General features: G+C 37.0%; 1 protein-coding gene across 1 annotated transcript in view; it reads right to left on the reverse strand.

Annotated features, from left to right (window-relative positions):
- Window positions 1-18619, reverse strand: part of COL25A1 (collagen type XXV alpha 1 chain) — a 300290-nt gene that overhangs the window by 55470 nt on the left and 226201 nt on the right. The window contains exons 15-19 of the mRNA XM_061478450.1: window positions 9571-9624; window positions 8037-8063; window positions 5066-5110; window positions 786-818; window positions 591-626 (exon numbers count right to left, since the gene is read on the reverse strand). Of these exons, the coding sequence (XP_061334434.1) occupies window positions 591-626; window positions 786-818; window positions 5066-5110; window positions 8037-8063; window positions 9571-9624 (195 nt within the window). The remainder of the gene's footprint in view (window positions 1-590; window positions 627-785; window positions 819-5065; window positions 5111-8036; window positions 8064-9570; window positions 9625-18619) is intronic.

Consider the following 18619-nt stretch of genomic DNA (forward strand, 5'->3'; position numbering starts at 1 on the left):
GGCCTCATGTGGAGTCATTATAGCTCCTTCTGGACCTCTACTCGCAAAAGCAGCCTCAGCTACATAGCGCCCAGGGGAATTTCTGCCCCTGGAAGGAAGCACAGAATGGCGTTACCTGGTCTATATCCTTCCAAACACATTGTGTGCCTCTGACAGTTTGATTCCCCTTACAGGTATATGTGAAGGGGATTCTAGTCAATATTTATTTTCTTCCTAGTGAGACGTAATAACGCACCACAGTCTGAAGGTTAATATTCAGTCAAACATGCAGGGTTAACTTGTGATTACTCATATTCTTTGTTAGTCTTCCCAGCTGCAATTGGGTAAGCTTTCAACGCAAGTGTGCTATGGCTAGAAGGGGAGGTGAGTTAGTCTAATATTGCTTTTCATCTTTATTAGTATAATCATTCCTGTACTTTTAAAAAATACAAATCAATCACACACCAAATGCTTACAGGCGTTGCGCTGTTAAACTGTACTGCCTTGGTCTCACCCTAGTGCAGGTAAGTACCAGTGGTAACATCTGTGTAACATCATTTATTCACAAATCCAAGAGAAGAAAAGGAAAACTGAACATTTCCAACTAATACCTTTTGTCCAGGCCGTCCAGATTCACCAGGTTCACCCTAAAAGAGATGAAAGATATAAGATCTGACAAGATGAGTTAAAAATAGAGCTAGAGAAAAGCATAACTTTAACGGTACTTGAAATGTCTGTGACACTACAGATTAACACAGACCAACCACCCCTCTTGTCCCTATAAGACTGCTTTAAAACCAAATTACCTTAATTCCTGCAGCAGAAGAACCAGGGTCACCCTGATAGAAAATTCACAAGGAATAATTATATATACAGCTTGTCAAGAAAAATATGTAAGAAGACATGCAAGAGTATAGGAAGATTATATAGAAAAATAACTATATAGCAAGATTGCCTGTTCTCTGTGCTGCTACATAGGAATTTACCCAATGAATTAAATCGGTGTGGCTCAGAAAAGGAACAGAATTGTTTTTGAGAATATGTAGAGAGATTTTTGTTTCATTCATCCAAACATCATAACAGTTATCCTCAAATTTCACAGCTACTAATGTAGATTATATAATTGCAGATTTTGTATAAATGTGCTTCATAAAGCCAGAAGATGGGACATCAACATCTCTAAATTGCTGATATCCATTAAAAATCACTTACTGCCATTTACAAAGAATACGAGCAATCTTTTGACCTAACTCTACAGATGGCAAGTGTCAGGTCTCAACTGACAAAGCTTTTTGTGCTATTGAAGGTTCACCTTGGAAAAAAACCTCAGTGACCTATGCGTTTATCCCCATCAGGACAAGTCATAGCTCTATTTCCTCAGCAATTCAACATATTTAAACTGATAGTTTAATGCAGTAAAGTGTTATACTTCACAGATGAGAGAGCTATAGTAATTTATGTATTCAGGAAAGGTCTCTTATGAGGAGACATACAATATTCAGAAAGATTCACCTGTGTTTTACTGGGTTGACTGGGTTTGATAGGCATTGATATGAACAAGGGCAGAGGATCAGAGAGTGACCTGGCCAAGAAGCTTTTAGCTCAGAGTTTTGTATGACTGTCACAAGATCTTTACAATTCTTGTGCACTCATACTTGGCTGCATTTTTTTCTTAAATGACACACCAAACAGAAATTAAAAAAACCCAAACAATAATTTGCTAGTCAACCTACAATCTGTTGAAGACGGCTGAAGTGCTTCTATTTGAAGAACTGTCTCATTATTTGTTATGCAAAATAAATTTAGATTTTTCCCTGAAAGTAACAGTGAAGCTGCTAGAAAATGTTCCGTGAATGACACAGTTTTCATGTCTAGAAACCTGAGCTGCCTCATTTTCATAGACATACATGACTGATACTGCTGGTATCACTTAGAAGTCTGTAGAAAACCTCAAGGACTTTTTATAACTGTAAAGTGGTAAAGCAACTGGTAAGAGACATTCACGAGTTAAACATTTTGAAGGGTAATGGTAGGAGGGGAAGGTAGGACAAAAAGTTTCCACCTACCTGCAAGAATCAAAATTAATATGGGATTAAAGAAAAAATTATTGTACAGCATGTTTTCAATTCTCTGATGAGTCAGACAGTTTGGAAATGAAGAAACGTTAACAAGGGAACATGCACACAGAAGGAAGATGCTTGGTAGTTTCTAGGGATCAAGGCTACAGTAGAAGAGTTGAAGCAAGAACTCAAGTCTGGCACTAGAAGTAGGACAATTCAGCTGAAATGGTTTCTTTCTTAAGTCACAGGTCAAGATGTAGGCACCCAAGTTTGTATTTCTGAAAGCCACTAGGTACAACAGTTCAGAAAACAAAGCTATATTAATTCCACAAAGAGGAACCCAGTCCTAAGCCAAATCTGACACTTGTCAACTTGTACCTCTCTCTCAAAATATAAGTGAAAATTTACTATTTATCTCACAGAAGCATTATTTAATCTTTTAAATAAATGTTTTTAACTTTTGTGAAGTATCAGTTAGATTTCCTAAGCATATGTGTAGTATTATGATCTAGTGCAATGGTCTCTTCATTTATTTACATAAAATTAATGACTTGTTTACTGAGCAGGAAAGGTTTGTAGATGTATGTCGTTGAACACCTGAGAACTGAATGGATGCTAGCCTTACCTCTGAATACATGCAGCAGCTCTCTTAAAAACAGTCTTTAAAAACTAAGCCTTAATAAGACTTACATGTCTCCCCAGAAGTATTCAGCTGGAAAAAACTACATCTGGTAGTGAAATTCCATAATGTAATACATGCCCCAAACATTTTACAGCTACCCAAATAAAGACACAGGTTTTGTAGCAGGGGAAAAAAAAATAACTGAAGGTACGTATAAGCATAATGCATCAATAAAGCTGTCTGTGAAATTTGCTGGAACTCAATTTTGTCTGCTGCTTTTAAGTAAACAGACAGTTTTTAATGTTACGGTCCTGCCCAATAGAAAGCACCCAGTAGAAAACATAGAAGGAATGCTATTGAGCTATTTTAAACCCCTTGTTATACTAGGGTTTATACTCAAGATAAGTTTAACTGCCTCCTCAAGATGATTGTGACTTCAGTAGAGAAAGTACAGTCACAACACAGTAAAAAATACAAATTAAAAAAATATATGGAAAAAAATCAAAGCTACTTTGTGAACATGTCAAATATGCCTGCAATAGTCATTCTGATTTCCTTTAACACTTACATGACTAGTGATTGCTGGGCAAATTCACGCTGGAATTGTATGTAATGATCATACAGCAAAATCTTTCCCCTACGCAGGAAATAATATACTCCTTGTTAACTAGTACAAATGTAATGACACCAAGTTTAATGCTCACTCTTAAATTATCTGTCAAAAGACACCCTCCTAAGCTCACTTACAAATGCTGTTTGCAGAACTCTCTATCAGCAGCTTTAAGCTGTAACTCTCCCATAAGATCTGGGCCTTTTGTTTCTAGGTGGCAGATTTTCTTGCGATCAGGAAAATGGAGGAGAAATAATGAAGGGCAATTAAGCCATAGTTCTGATGTCTCTTGTAAAAATTCATGCAGTGGATTCTAGCCTGTTCTGGTTAAGACAACGCACTCCACACAATCAGCATTGTTTCCCATGTCTCCTCAGAAACTTATATGAAACCTGGAAGAGGTGGGAGACTTCTGCATTATGAAGTTCAACAAGTTTATTGAAATTTCTTTAGATACAGCAATTCCACAAATTCACTGTTGAAAGCTCACACAGAAATATTTAAAGCATTATACATGGGAGAAGAGATTTCCTACTGAAAGGAGAGAACTTTTTCTTTCCTTAAACAAGATCCCAAGCAAGGATATGTGTGCACTGCGGACTAAAGCACGGTATTAGCATTCTAGTGGATGCAAGCTTGCTCTCCCAGTAAAGTAGAAAAGGGACAAGTGAAGCTGCACTAGGCTTTCAAGAGAAATTATACACTTCCCATTTACTTGTTGCAGGGCACTAGGCTTTCAAGAGAAATTATGAACTTCCCATTTACGTGTTGCAGGACTATCTCTTTGAACAACAAGCTCACACTTGCTAAAAGATTACATTCTTGAATGATACAAAAGTGGATCGAGATGATGTTACCAGCATAATTTGTGTAAGTAACTAATAAGGTTCTTAAGACTTTCATCTGGGATAATAAGCATGACTGCAGATAAAGTATTATTTAAACAAACTTTGGGAATCCAATAACTTGACTATTCTTAAATCTAATGTCTATTTTTAATTGCTGATTTTAGAATATGCCCCCAAAAAACCTTACATTCTTGAAAGCATAGCTTTACTGTACCCAAACCATAGAACCTGAGAGATTTGCATGCATTCCTTGCCAGCTTGATAAATCCATCATAAATTTCTCCTTGCACTGAACTGATGTGAGTTGGTTAAGCAATTGTACACACAGGGGTACAAGAAGAAATCTTTTTTCTTCCACCCAAGTGTAGTCACTAAACTGGATGCTTTTAAAAGCATATGACCTCCAAAGTGATGGTTGGAAGAGATCATTATGACTCGCCCTTCCTGTGCAACACAGGCTTCTCTGCTAGACTATCACTTGTGTTAAAGAAAGCACATATGAAAACTCAAATTCTTTTTTTTTTCTTTCAATGATACAGCATAAGTCACACATAAAATCAAGTAAAATAAATTGGACAATGTCTTCGGTGACTTCTACAGCATATTGATACTTTGAACTAACAAAGTATTAGGTGAGGTTATTGCTGATGTCATCTGGCAAAAAGATTTAGTAAACCATTTTTATCTTCAACTCTGAATTGTCCAGCTGGCAATTTGAAGGGAAGTTACCTCCTGCTGTATAAAGTCAAGAATTTTACGCTTAATTGGACAGAACAGTGACATTTTTCCTGCTCTGCATAAAAATGAACAGTTACATCACTCAGAATCATTAAAAAAACCGTTTAAAATGTGTTTTTCTTTTGATCAGATTATTGCTCTCATTAGCTGCTTGTTCTGTAAGCATGCCTAAAGAACACATTTTCTTCTCTACTAATAAGTAGCATACCTTTTCTCCTGTGTCACCCTTCTGTCCATTTTCTCCAGCATCACCCTGTAATTACAATATATACTATATTTTAGTGACTTTATGTGAGCATACAGCATGCAGAGGAGGCTCAGCATTCCAATATGATTAGCAACCTAATTTTGTTAATCAGGTAACCAATCTGTCTATGACTTGGTCAGGAAGCATGGTTTATATAGCTGCTGTGTCTTACACAGTCTTCAGTACAGCTGTAATCCCTTTCACAGGTCCTCAAAAAAACCCACAAACTATCAAATAACTACATATATTGTCAGTATAGTCTACAGACTTCCCCAGTTCACTGTGGTTTAGCACTGAAGGAATGATTTCATGGTGATTCAGCATTTTAAATTACCAGTACATTTGTTTTTTTCAAGAGAGACATTCACCTAAATGCATCTAGTCAAATTCAGGTGACAGTTCCATGATTCCAATACCGTTTATTAGGACTCTCAAGTAACTTATGGCATATACTGTCCGAGTCTGAAGCTGTAAAATGGCAATGGTTTGTGTTGGAAAGGACCTTAAAGATCATCTAGTCCCAACCTGCTGACATAAGCAGGGACACCTTCCACTAGCCCAGCTGAATACTGCCAGGGATGGGGAACCCATAACTTCCTTGGCAGCCTGTTCCAGTGTCTCACCAGACTCACAGAGAAGAATTCTTTCCTAATGTCTAATGTAAATCTACCCTCCTTCGTCTTAAAGCTATCTCCCCTTTTCCTGTCACTACATGCCTTTCCAAAAGTTCCCTCTAGAGATTTTCAGTTACTGGAAGGCTGCTGTATGATCTCCCCAGAGCCTTCTCTTCTCCAGGCTGAACAATCACAACTCTCTCAGTCCCTCTTCATAAGGGAGGCGTTTCAGCCCTCCGATCAGCTTCATGGCCCTCCTCTGGACTTGCTCCAGCAGGTCCTTCATGAATGATTCATAGACTGAAAAAACTTCACTGAATGCCCCTCCAAGGAGTAAGAAAAATTATTGTTATCTCTACATAAATACTATGCATTATTTATTGTTAAGAAAAGGTGATGTCCAGATAAAGTTTTTTTTAATGGCTGGGTAGGCATTTTCTACTTTAAAACCAACTTTGTAAAGAAACATTTCCAAAGATTTACCTTTGGAAACAGCTTCCACATACAGTCATATAGACCTACAATATGTCTAGACTGCACTAAAAAGTCTTTGCTACATATGACTATAGGCCAAAAATTTCTGTGGGACTTAAGGTTCATGTAAAGTGTGAGAATTATTTAAAATGGCCAAAATATTGACAAATGTTGAGTCTAAGCAAGCAAAAGTAGGTGTAGCAGGTCTTGGTCAGATAATCAGTAATAGTATTCAAATAACAATATTTATTCAGTATCTGTCATATTGCTCTGAAAACCTTAATGTAAAATTCCATTCAGAGGACTTATAACAGAGACCACTTTCTATGTCACTGACACAATGGGAATCAGCTAACAATCCAGCAGTACCTTAATTAAGGGCTTGATAAAACATGGGAACACAATAATTGTTCGGAATGCCATCCCAGGTTCATTCAACATGATACAGTATATTGAGGGCATTTAGAATTACATTTTTAAAACAAGACAAAAGAAAATTATGGAAAAAATATCATTATTTTCAGTAACAGAAATTCAGTATATGTTAAAATCAGTAGTCATTTTTTTTGCATTGTAAAATAAATAATTACTGAAGTTCTTCAACAAATATAATTTTAACTAAAGTAATGATTACTGATGAAAATGATTAATGATGAGTAATGATTAATGAAAATGATTGAGTAATGATTAATGATGAAAAGAGATTCCCAGTACATACTTCTACATGTGGGATACACTCTTTCAAGATCCCCTTGGATTATTTTTATGATGTGCTTTTCAAAATGTGAAATGAATTGCCTTTTCAAAGCATGTTTCCAGCAGCTATACATGGGTAAATATTTCATAGAATCACAGAATGGTTTGGGTTGGAAGGGACCTTAGAGGTCATCTCGTTCCAGCCCCATTGCCACAGGCAAGGATACCTTCCACTAGACCAGGTTGCTCAAAGTCCTGTCTAACCTGACCTTAAACACTTCCATTTCTCAAGAGCAAACTGCACCTGAATACAAGCAACTTACTTTTAAAAAACATGTCTCACTGTATTTGCAGAAGATGAGTCTGTACAGATTCCTAAGCAAAACAAGGTTTACGCCATTTCTCAAACTTCCTTTGTTCAGCTGCAGAAGCCTGACTCTCAGTGTGTACTTTTACATGGCAGCTCCTACTGGCCACTTTCCCTGGAAAATCGTAATTAAACCCAAGCTTTGCTGTGTGGAGCTTGTTGCACCCCTTTGTCTTCCCTTAGCATGACTGTGGATGTCAGACCAGTAACTCCTTGCTAACTTGCTGCAAGTCACAACACCATTAGTATTCAATTGGTGCTGCTGGTACCCCTCTGGACAGTCTACAGCCTAAGATTGTTGGTGCAGTTTCCCCTGCTTTTACTTAAACTAATGCATGCAAGAATGGAGAGCTCCACTTTCAGTATGGGGTGAACTTGTTACATATATGCCATTCAGAGTCTATGTAGTTATCACCCTGTTATCTAATTGTTTTACTGACACAGGTGACAGAGCATTAACATCAAGTTATAAGAAATGTGTAGATCTCTCATTTATTAGACAGGCTCATCTTTTTCTGAGACTAATCATAATTAGGATTATTTTCACAGTTACTCAACTGTGCAGCCTCTAACACATGACCACTGCTCTCTCCGACTAATCACACTGCAGTGACTTTCATTAGTAGGTGTTATTTGATACTTATAAAGGCTGCACCATGCTGCACAAGTTCTAGGTAGTAGCTATATTTATTTCTTCTTAAACTCAGAATCAGTGCACTGGTGATTCTCCAAACAGTTCTACAAAACAGAACCACAACAAAGGAAGTGGAACATATCTCACCTTTTCTCCTCTTTCTCCAGGGTCACCCTAATGAAAATAATTGAGGCAAAGAAGTTACTACCATAAGCAAAAATCAGTGTTGATATTATGATCATCAGATTGTCGGCTACTAACGATCTGTCACTACTGATGATTGTCTCTGATTATAAAATCCAACAAGAAAATCTTCAATAAACAGTGACATACTGTAATTCAATAGAATTCAACAGGCCAAATATCTTCAACATGATGTTAAAAGCTTAATGATTTGCATGCAGACTTTTTTTCCCCCCATTTTGTCCTAGATTAAACCCTAACTAAACAAGCATATGTCTTTGTGAAGAGGCCTGCCAGGACCCAGGTGACTCCTATGCTTGGTTTTCCTTGTTTTGGGAATAAAACAAAGAAAAAATCCAAAGGCCAAATATGAGGGGAAAGTCTTATGATTCTGTTAATGGCTTAGAAAGATCTTTGGAAAAGACAAAATGCCTTAAATGTCTTGAACTAGTTCATAATTTATACAGGCCAAAGAGCCTTCAGTGTTCTTCACATTCTCTGTAATAAAAAGGTGGATTATAGCCATTATTTTTCAAAATTATAACTTGCTCAATGGCAAATGTACTTTTGCACACCAGCATGACCCTGACAACTCATCTCTGCATTTCTAGCTCATCTCTGCCTGTTTTGATGGCTGGCAGTCGCTAGGCAACTCAAAGGCTACAGCTGTGAATACGAATTAAGCATCAACTGCCATAATTTGGCTTCTTCTGTATACAAAGTAGGAAAAGGTCGTGCTCCTAAATGGTTTGTTTTCAAGCCAGTCAGTAAATGCAAAGAGCCTGCCCTGTGCGTCTGTCAGCAGCAGGGTGATCCACAGGATCAGCTGAGGAGCATATGTGCACCAAAGACATACACTTGCAGGAGATGGGATTAGAATTTAGCATTACCCATTCCAAGAGGCCCACAGGTAGCACCATCTCAGACACTTTGAGCTTTCTTTTAAATGAAGTTATCATAAGCTTTATGTTCTATTTGACTTTTCAATATCAAAACAGCAGAAAAAAATATTTAACAACAAAATAAGTGCAAAGAGACATTGTGATGCAACAATAAAGGCTAAGGCATGCTTCTAATGAGTCTTGCTGCTAGCTTTCATAATAGCAGGATCAGCTCTCAAGACTTAACCCTGACATTCATCAAAGAATTGACCACAGTAGTTCTTGAAAAGAAGCCTGAAACGCATTGTAAGGAGCATAAACAAAGTCTTCCTAAAAAGGTCCCCAAATTCCCAAACACTTGCAGGCATATTGCATTCATTTGGCAGAGGATGCATGTGCATCAGTGCCACTGACTGGAATTCTATATGCACAGCACAGCAGAAGAATATGCTTCTTTATGGCGGAATGTGCAAAGCCTCTTACAGCAGTGATCACTGGAGGGAAGAGATCATTAAAAGCCAGTGAGAATATAAACCTAAGCTGGAAAGCATGACTGTCATCTATACATGTACTCACATCCCATGTGATTCTGTTTTTAATCCATTTTCAATACCAACCTTAAGCCCTGCTGCTCCCTTCTCTCCTGCTATGCCAGGCAAACCAGGTTCACCCTAAAGGTGAAAAACAAAAGATGGGGTTAAGACAGACATGATTGAGTATATTAACAGCATTTCCCCTACTGTGTGATATTGGGTAGGTAACGATAAACTTTAGAAAGATTCAATGAACACGTCCTCCACAGTTGGGCACTAAATTGCCTTATTTCACCAGATAGAGTGGATCAACTCTAATTAACTCCTCTATAATAAGAAATAATTCTGCTGAAATACACAGTGTGAATACACAGGTGTCAAACTAAACAGAAAACAGAACTGTGACTTCTAATTATGAAAAGTTGTCTAATTAACCTTTACAGCATAGTCTTCCCGGCAAAACTGCCAACGTTTTCCTCTTCTCTACAACTTAGAAATACTGCAAGAAAGGCTTATCTGAAATTACTTTGACATTTGTTCTTCTGGTTTCATACAGAAGGCAGATAATGAAGAAAAATGAGAAAGGCCCGTTGCAGAAAATAAGAGTTTAGAACAGACAACTTTTACTTTTTAAAATATACCTTACTTGTCAATTTTTTTCATATTCTTATACCACTGGCTGAAAAGTAGATTTAAAAGATTTAAAATTTTTCAGCATTACATCGATATTCCAGATTTTAGTGATGTTTAATGGATAGAACATATACTTTTCCACAGGTTAAAAAGTCATAAATAATTTTCATAAATCAGTCCAAAATTAACAATTATTTACAAAAATCTCCCACCCCCCTCCAAATTTAAAAACAAAAAACCTAATCAAACAAATAAACAAGAAAAAAAAACAAAATACCCATACCCTTAAAGACCTTTTTCTAGTGTCTATTTCTCAGGTTTTTGGAAGAGAACACAGACATTATTGATTTTAGGTAAAATGATAAAGCAATGGGTAGATTTGATTGTAAAACAACTAGGGGTGATGGCTAATTATGTAAAACTTTCTGCAGAAGTGCGTCTTGGTTTCACAAGAAATATCTAGTTTCTTTGGTAACCCTCAGGTACACAACTGCATTGCACTTCTAGGGTGGAAAAGCATGTGAAAATAACATGAAAAAAAAATTGAAAAAGCCTGCAACTAAGTTCTTGTATAAACTCTTTGCTATGTAAATGTAAAAAAAAAAAAGAAAAACAAACGTAAAAATTAAAGAAAATAGCTAACATAGTAATCAAATTAGAAACAGCAATTCATATCAGAAACTCAGTGGACAATTTTCATGCAGTATACAGACTTAGTAGACATGATAAACCTACCCTCTACCCAGAAGTTAAAGGGGAATTTTGATGAAGACCTGTTCCAAATGCAACAACATAGATCTTCCAAACTTCCACAAAAGCCTTCCATTAAGAAAGGACTTTTTCTTACTTCCATGTCATACTTTAATCATAGTTGTATAAATGCCAATTCTCCATTAAACCTGGTTCCATTCTATCTCTAAATTAGGTAACAGGATCATCGATTACATTTTCATTTCAAACTACAAACAAAAGCTTCAAGCTTCTAGCAAAACTCTAGTGAGGTGTTTTACAAGCCAGAGAAAAAGTGTTAAGTACCATTAGGCTCAGAAGGAATTAAACAACATTTGAGTCAGCCCTTTTTCAAGGCTCCTTTCCACTACATTAGCTCTAAGGCTGATAGAGTAGCACAGGCATTTGATACATGAGTGGTCAGGATTCGAAGCTGTTGGAGATTAGGAGTATGTGTCCTAAAGAATTGACCAGAAAGGCACTTGAAAAAAACTGCCAGTTGACAAAATGAAGCAGAAGGGACCAATGAATATGAACTGGTTTCTCCTCATCCCCACACCCCAAACAAGTTTGTTTCTGCCCCCTTTGTTTTAAAACAGCTGCTGTCAGCTGACACTTTCAGGGACTTAATTTTCTAATCAAAGAGTTGAAGTCCCAAGCTTCCACTTTCCTCCCAGGTTTACACATCACTGCTATGAATGCAAAGAGCTACCACTGTGACAATAAAACCAAAAGAATTATCCTGTTTTCTTTGGAAAAAAGTGAAAACCTCAGGCTGTCATAGTAAATCCTTATTCACACCAATGGTTTAACTGCTGACATATATGTGACTTTACTATGGCCAGCGCTACTTCTGACCCTGAAAGTACCAGTCAGAGGCATTAGCACAGTAGAAATTAGCTCTGGGAATGGGAAAGACTGAAGACAAACCTAGAAGTACAGCACCAGAAATGACCTTGTGGCTTTACGCTTTTGAAGTGATTATCCTTCTGTTTTTAATGGCCAGAGGAACAGAGGCTAACATAATTTTCTTTCATACCTATAATATTCCTTTCGCTATTTTAGAACCCTATTTTCTTGTCCATACAAGGAATCAGGGAGTAATAAAGTGAAATAAAAATGTACAGCACATAAGCTACTTTATACTCTGCCCCCGGTGAACATTCCCAGGGCACAGCAAAATTAACTTTATTACAGGGAATCTCCCTCTTTCACACCGTGTGTCTTGTAGGCATGGCAGTCTGGCTGTATGTATAGATAGTCTAACAATTTCATTAAAGCCTAACATAAAAATACAACCAACCAAAAAAGCCCCAAACCCCCAAAAACCTCAAAACCCCAACACCACCACCCCTAAACCAAACCCAAATAGGACAAAGCCTTGACAGACCTCCCATTGGTTAGGATATTCCCAAAGTATTTATGAAGCAAAACAGCAGGTTTTTGAAGGCAAATAGATTGTTAGCTCTTCCCCGATATACACTAAAATACTGTTGCTTTAGAAATAGTCATCCCAAAAGATTATTTTGATTTTTGGCATGGAAATAATTTAAAATATTTCTGTTAAGAAGTACAACTAATTACTTTCCTTCCATTTAGTTATTTTATTTATTTATTAATTAAAGGATGTATTAAAACTGGAGTGTGAAATGCTGTATGAGCATGCATCAGCCCCACATGCTTCATCTCATGTTTGGAGAGGAACAAAAGGTATAGCTGCCCCATAAAAGGTTAAAGACTGTTACACTATTGTTCTAGGAGTGATGCAGACAAAGGAAAATTAGACATTCAACGATGTCATCTGATGCAATACTTTCAATCAGACTGCTATTCAACTTAGTAAAATGACAGAAGTTATAAAACTAGATCTTAATCTCATATGATTTTTACATTCACCAGGCCATGGGTAATGTCTTTCCTGACTCATATTGCAGTCTCTCTGTTTCAGCACTGACAGCAAAGGTGTGAGGCTGCAGAAACAATTGTCTTCTGCACATCATCTACCTTTCAAATTGAGACAGCTTTGGTTTTTTTTTTTATTTTTTTGTTTTCTTTTTTTTGTTTTTTTTTTTTGTTTTGTTTTGTTTTTAGTTTTTTTTTTTCTTTCACAGAATGACAGAATGGTTGAGATAGGAAGTCACCCCTGGAGATCATCTGGTTCACCTCTCTGCTCAAGCAAGGTCACCTAGACCTGCATGCCCTGGACCATGTCCAGATGGCTTCTTTTAAATACCTCCTGGAAGAGACTCTACAGACACCCTGGGCAACCTGTGCCAGTACTCAGTCACTCTCACAGTAAGAAAAAAGTTTTTCTTGCTGTACTAAACAGAAAGAACCTCCTGTGTTTCACTTTGTGCCCACTGCCTCAGGTCCTGCCAATGGGCGCCACTGAAAAGCTGTTGGCCCAGCATCTTTGCGCTTTCCATTCAGGTGTTTGTCCACAATGATGAGATTCCCCCCCGAGCCTGAACTCCCTCATCAATCTCAGCCTTTCCTCATAGGAGAGATGCTCCAGTCCCTTACCCATCTTCAAGGCCCTTTGTTGGACTCTCTCCAGTATATCCATGTGTCTCTCGTACTGAGGAGCCCACAGCAGGACACAGAACTCCAAAAATGACCTCATGAATGTTTTTTTTTTTCATTTTCCTATTTAAAAAGTAACTTCATCTATAATGCATCTGATTTTAGGTCGTAGCTTGCTATTCTGCAGTCATGAACTCCTGAGAAATTGTCACTCAGGGAGAGAGGGATTGGAATCCCTAAGCAAAACATGATCTAAAACCTTCCTGCCTGTGTAGTCTCAGAACACCCAACCCAGCCATTCAATTCAGGAGTTTCAGATAATTCAAAGAATAACCAAAAGGATATTCCTTTGGATAGCACCCCAGAACACCTTAGTTTAAGCCCTAGCATTCTCGACATGATATTAACTGTTTAACTGTGTTAACGTTGTTGTACTCTCTTTCTTTCTTTTATTTGGGCAAAGAACATCCTTCAGCACCCTACCCAATAAATAGCTGTAATTTCCTCAGATACTCTAGTGGAAGGAACAGTATTAATGTTTACATTAAAATGAATTTGCTGAGTGCTCAGATGTGTAGGGCACTGCTTGGGCTTTGCTGCTAATATGAGAAAAATCTGTCAATACAAACTTATAAGACCTACTTCAGAACATATCTGAAAATGTAGCACCCACTAGAGTCCATATCAAAGGAGCCAATGCAGTTGAAAGCATGCTCCTCCTTACTGGAGTGCTCTGTGCCCTGAAGGCATATACCTTCATATCCAGAATTAATAAGCTAAAAATAACGTGGCTGGAGGCCCCAGCTTTTCTTGTTTGTAACAGGAAAACAGCCTGGAGGCTGCTGATCTGAAATAGGTTTGGTTTTGGTGGGATGCATAATTCTGCCTACACCAGCTGCTTGATATCCACCTCACCCTCAGAAGAAAGGCTGTCAGTATTGCTATATTTTTCAGTCAGTAGAATGTAATCAATTTTAAGGATAAGGAAATACATGAGGCCCCCAAACCTAATCCAGTCTAATTTTACTCTAAAATACATAAACAAGGACAGAAGGGAAAAGAAGTGGTTTCTCAGACATGTTACTGTGATTTCAATTTCAAACCAGGGTTGAATTACCTTCCTTCAATTTACTTTTCACCTCCTCAAAAGTAACTTAAAGTTGTTTGTTTAAGGGCTGGAAATCTCTGCTGGACCACTCACCAGATGAAATTAAGTGGAAAGACTCTTCAACAAGATTCAGCTGGCCTGCAAACCTGTCTGAGAATTTGTGAACTATATTTAATGATGTTCCCTTCCTTGCTACTTTATTTGAAAAAATGTTAGGATGCATATGCCCATCCTTATTTCTCTAAAGAAATAGGATAATACTACTTTCAAAACGTCTCCCCTACATAGTACAGTACACACTAATCAGGAAATACATGTAAATCAGAGTAATAAGAAGCATGAAGAAAGCAATAAGGAATGTGCATACCCAGATTCCTGGGTAAGTCTTATCAGTAAGTCTAATGATAAGAAGGGAAATTCCGAGGTTTATCAAATTGATATTGTCAAACTTCTGAAACAATTTGAAATAAAGGGATCTATCCCCACCACGTATTCTCTTCTCAACAGACTCTTACACCCCACTCCCCCCACCAAATATCAAGCACTACATAAGAAAAAGCATTTCATGAAAGTATAGAGTGAGGTGTTTATGCACTCCAGACAAGCTCCTGTTTAAAACAAAGAGAATTAGATGGACAGACTCCAGAAACTGGGTACCTTCAGGCAAAATGCAATCCTTACTTAGGGAACCTCCCCTTTCCTCCTTGTGTTGTTCCTGCAGTCGTTGGAAGTCCTTATCAAATCAGTATCGCTTAAGAAATACCAGGATATGTGTCCTATACTTGCACAGTCAACTTTCCAAGAACCCCTTTCTGGCCATTTCAACATGATTAATGTAGAGTTCTGATATCCCTAGAGCACTGCAACCTTGCATCTCTATGTAAATATAATCCTTTTTTCATACCATTCAAGTTCCTGAGGACCTCTTGACAGGGATTGAGAAAGAGGAGGTTATTTCCCGTAGCATCTTGCTAGGAAGCAACCTGCCACAGTTGGATTGCACAACAGTCTGCAAAGGAGAGGGAGCACTCAAAAGGACTCTCCTTGCTATCTCAGAAGGTTTCTATCCATCCCAGGACAACACTCCTCTAGCTGCAGCTCCTTTCCAGTTACTGTTCTCAACAAGTAAAGCAGATTGTGGCTAGAGTTTCCCAAATGTAAGAACAAACTCAGACTGTAATGCCCTCACAGGATTACCTGTAACATTTCATTGTATTTAACCTAAAAGAAAAAAAACTGTGAAGTTTTCATGGCAATGATTTTGCTACTATTCTTAATACAAGAAAAATCTGCTAGTTCACAGTCCTGCAAAAACATGTGGGTTGTGTAAATTTACACTTACTCTAATATCTAAAGATTGTCTAAGAGAAGTGGTTCATATGTTAAGGGATTAGAAAAACATTCTAAATGCACTCAGAATTTATGATCTCATTCCCAGGCCCACTGGTCAGAGTTGTCAATCATCTCCCATAATCCACTATTTCAATTACAGAAGAGGTAAAGGGAAAGGAAAAAGAAAATTAGAGAGACATGTGTGAGATGGAGATGACCTAACTCTTATTATTCAACTGCTTAAGGAGAGATCAAATCTAATTCACTGCTGACATTCATCAGCAGAAAAATATTTCATTGTCCAGATGAGGAAAGCATTCACACACACTTAATTTTAAGCATGTGCTTAACACTCACTGCCTTTTAAACTAAGAAAAAATGTTAACTTGGAACTTAGTGCACTGTACATGCTGCTTTTTGACAGAGTGAGCGCACTGGTTAAAAGGCTACCAAGACAGTAAGGCTTTTGTAAAGCCTTTTAACTACATAACTTCTAAAAAGGGGATGACTTGCATCACACATTCAAGTCAAATTCAACTATTCTGCAGATCAACATGAATCTGTATGAGTAAAGCCAGGAGTGCCAGCAGCTAGCTCTTAGTACAGACCAAATCTTAAAATTACTGCTCCGGTCTTCATTCGACAATATCTTCTGTGTCACACTACACTGCGAATCTGTTTTTTTCATATAAATTAGAAGAAAAGACCTTTTGGTAGCATGGGAGTCCTAGGCTGCACTGTGATTTCTAACTTTAGATACATACTGCTTCAGTTTAAGTTTATTTCTAACACTATTTCCAAGCTAGCAGAATTTTTTAGCTATTTATTAAAAGATAGCAACATTCATTTTTCATCAGCTTAGTATTACATGAAAGCAATACGTTTTCTGCACATAAGGAAGTACTTGCTAGCCAATATCAACCAACAACTGTGAAAGTAAACAAAAAGAATGTGACCACATTTCATTTTTATCTGTATGTTTTTTTCTAGTATCTAGATTTTAGTTTAGTAATTAATATGTTTTTTTCTTTCAGGTCAAAAGTAAAATAGTCCAGCTACATTAAAAATACAGACATCTTTATTAACATGGTAATAATTTAAGAATGTCTTAAAAGTTTTAGATCCTGTAAATATTGAACTAAATCAAATAAACATTATACAACAAATTGAAAATGTTAGGACCTGTTTTAAAAGCACAATTTTCTTAGTTTAAAAGGCAGCGAGCATTAAGCAAATGCTTAAAATCAAGTGTGTATGTGAATGCTTTGATAAACAGCATTTAAAGATGTCTGCATTTTCCCTTAATCAAAGGCAACTGCATATTTTTTTTCTTCCCCATAAGACATGACTCCGGGTAAGTTTATGTGGTGTCCTAAAAACAGACATACAACAACCTTGCTAGTAGAGCTTAAAAAATTTCTACATCCCCAGGAATGACACTTTAATAACCAGATATTTTTTGTGCATTTGACACATTTGACTCATGAACATCCACTTTTTGTGCCAATCTGAGTGAAGATTTCTGGCTAGAGCTTGGGTGACAACACTATTAAAAGCAAAGCTCTTGGATAAAATCTGAATCATCAGTTCTGTTCTATTCAATACGGTATGAAGCTTCACCCTGTCCAGTTTTCCTGCAGGTCCAAAGGAAATTATGCTACAAAATGTGTCTTCACTGGCTTTTCACACATACTTTGGTCACAAAATTTACTTGAATTATGTAGAGCAAAAGCATCTGTGTTGGCAACTACTGTCTAGCATTTTGTTGCAATTGAACATAGCTATAAAACATGAAGGAAAATAATGTCTGGTCTTAATGCAATTTTTTTTTATATAATATTTTCTTATAATCACTTGTATGCTATATATAGCTAATTCTATTTTTTTTTGTTTTGTCATTACACAGTAGTCATAATACTCTGAGCATTTAAAAAATAGATTCCTAGCACTGTCACTATCACTAAAGTGAAAAAAAAATGATTACTACATCATTTCTTACAGCCATTGTCAAAACACAGGTCTAATACTGTATATTATGCTATTAGAAACAATACATCCTTTTTCTTAGGAAAGAGAAATTAAAAATTATTTGAAACAGCGCATTTATTTCTAGGGCTTTTGGGGAGGGAGACAGAAGAAGAGATTGTATGATGTGAACCTTATACATTACCACCTATTGCTGCTTCAACACAGTAAACAACCCGTTTATAATATCATACATTTTCCTTTTGGCATTCCCTGCTAGTGCTTTTGAAGTTCACTAGGAATGATAGTCCTTGTGAGAACAACAGATGGATAATGCTGTTTACCTTCAGGGAGTGATATTATTTAAACATCACCATTCAGATTTGCCAACAAACCTTAGCAATGCCATGAAACAGCCCTGCTGCTTTACTGCGACCCCTCCTTATGGAGGGCTGTTTTGAACTGAGAGTTAACTTGGTGTTGGCACTGAAAGATGACACTGACATGCCTGAGTTAACATTTTATCCCAGTTGCATTCAAGAATATTTCTGCTTGATTTATTTCTCTGCATTTTCATCCCCAACTTCAATTTACATCATTCTCCACATATGTTTCCAGTCTGTCTTTATTCTCTATTTGTTGGTTGTATTAACAATATATTAACACTGTATAAATACCCAATATCAACATAAGTGTTTGCATCATGTACTGAGTTAAAAAATAAAAAAAAAATTAAAAAAATCTGCAGAAAAAACTAAGTTTGTAAACATACTGTTTAAAGTTGCACATCAGTAATACACATTTCTCTCAGGAACCTATCAGTCGTCATCAAATCTGGGCATC

The sequence above is a fragment of the Pezoporus flaviventris genome, unplaced genomic scaffold, assembly GCF_033815535.1.
Source record: "Pezoporus flaviventris isolate CSIRO_AGI_PZ_B2104156 unplaced genomic scaffold, CSIRO_AGI_Pfla_v1 ptg000002l, whole genome shotgun sequence".
Classification (NCBI taxonomy): Eukaryota; Metazoa; Chordata; class Aves; order Psittaciformes; family Psittacidae; genus Pezoporus; species Pezoporus flaviventris.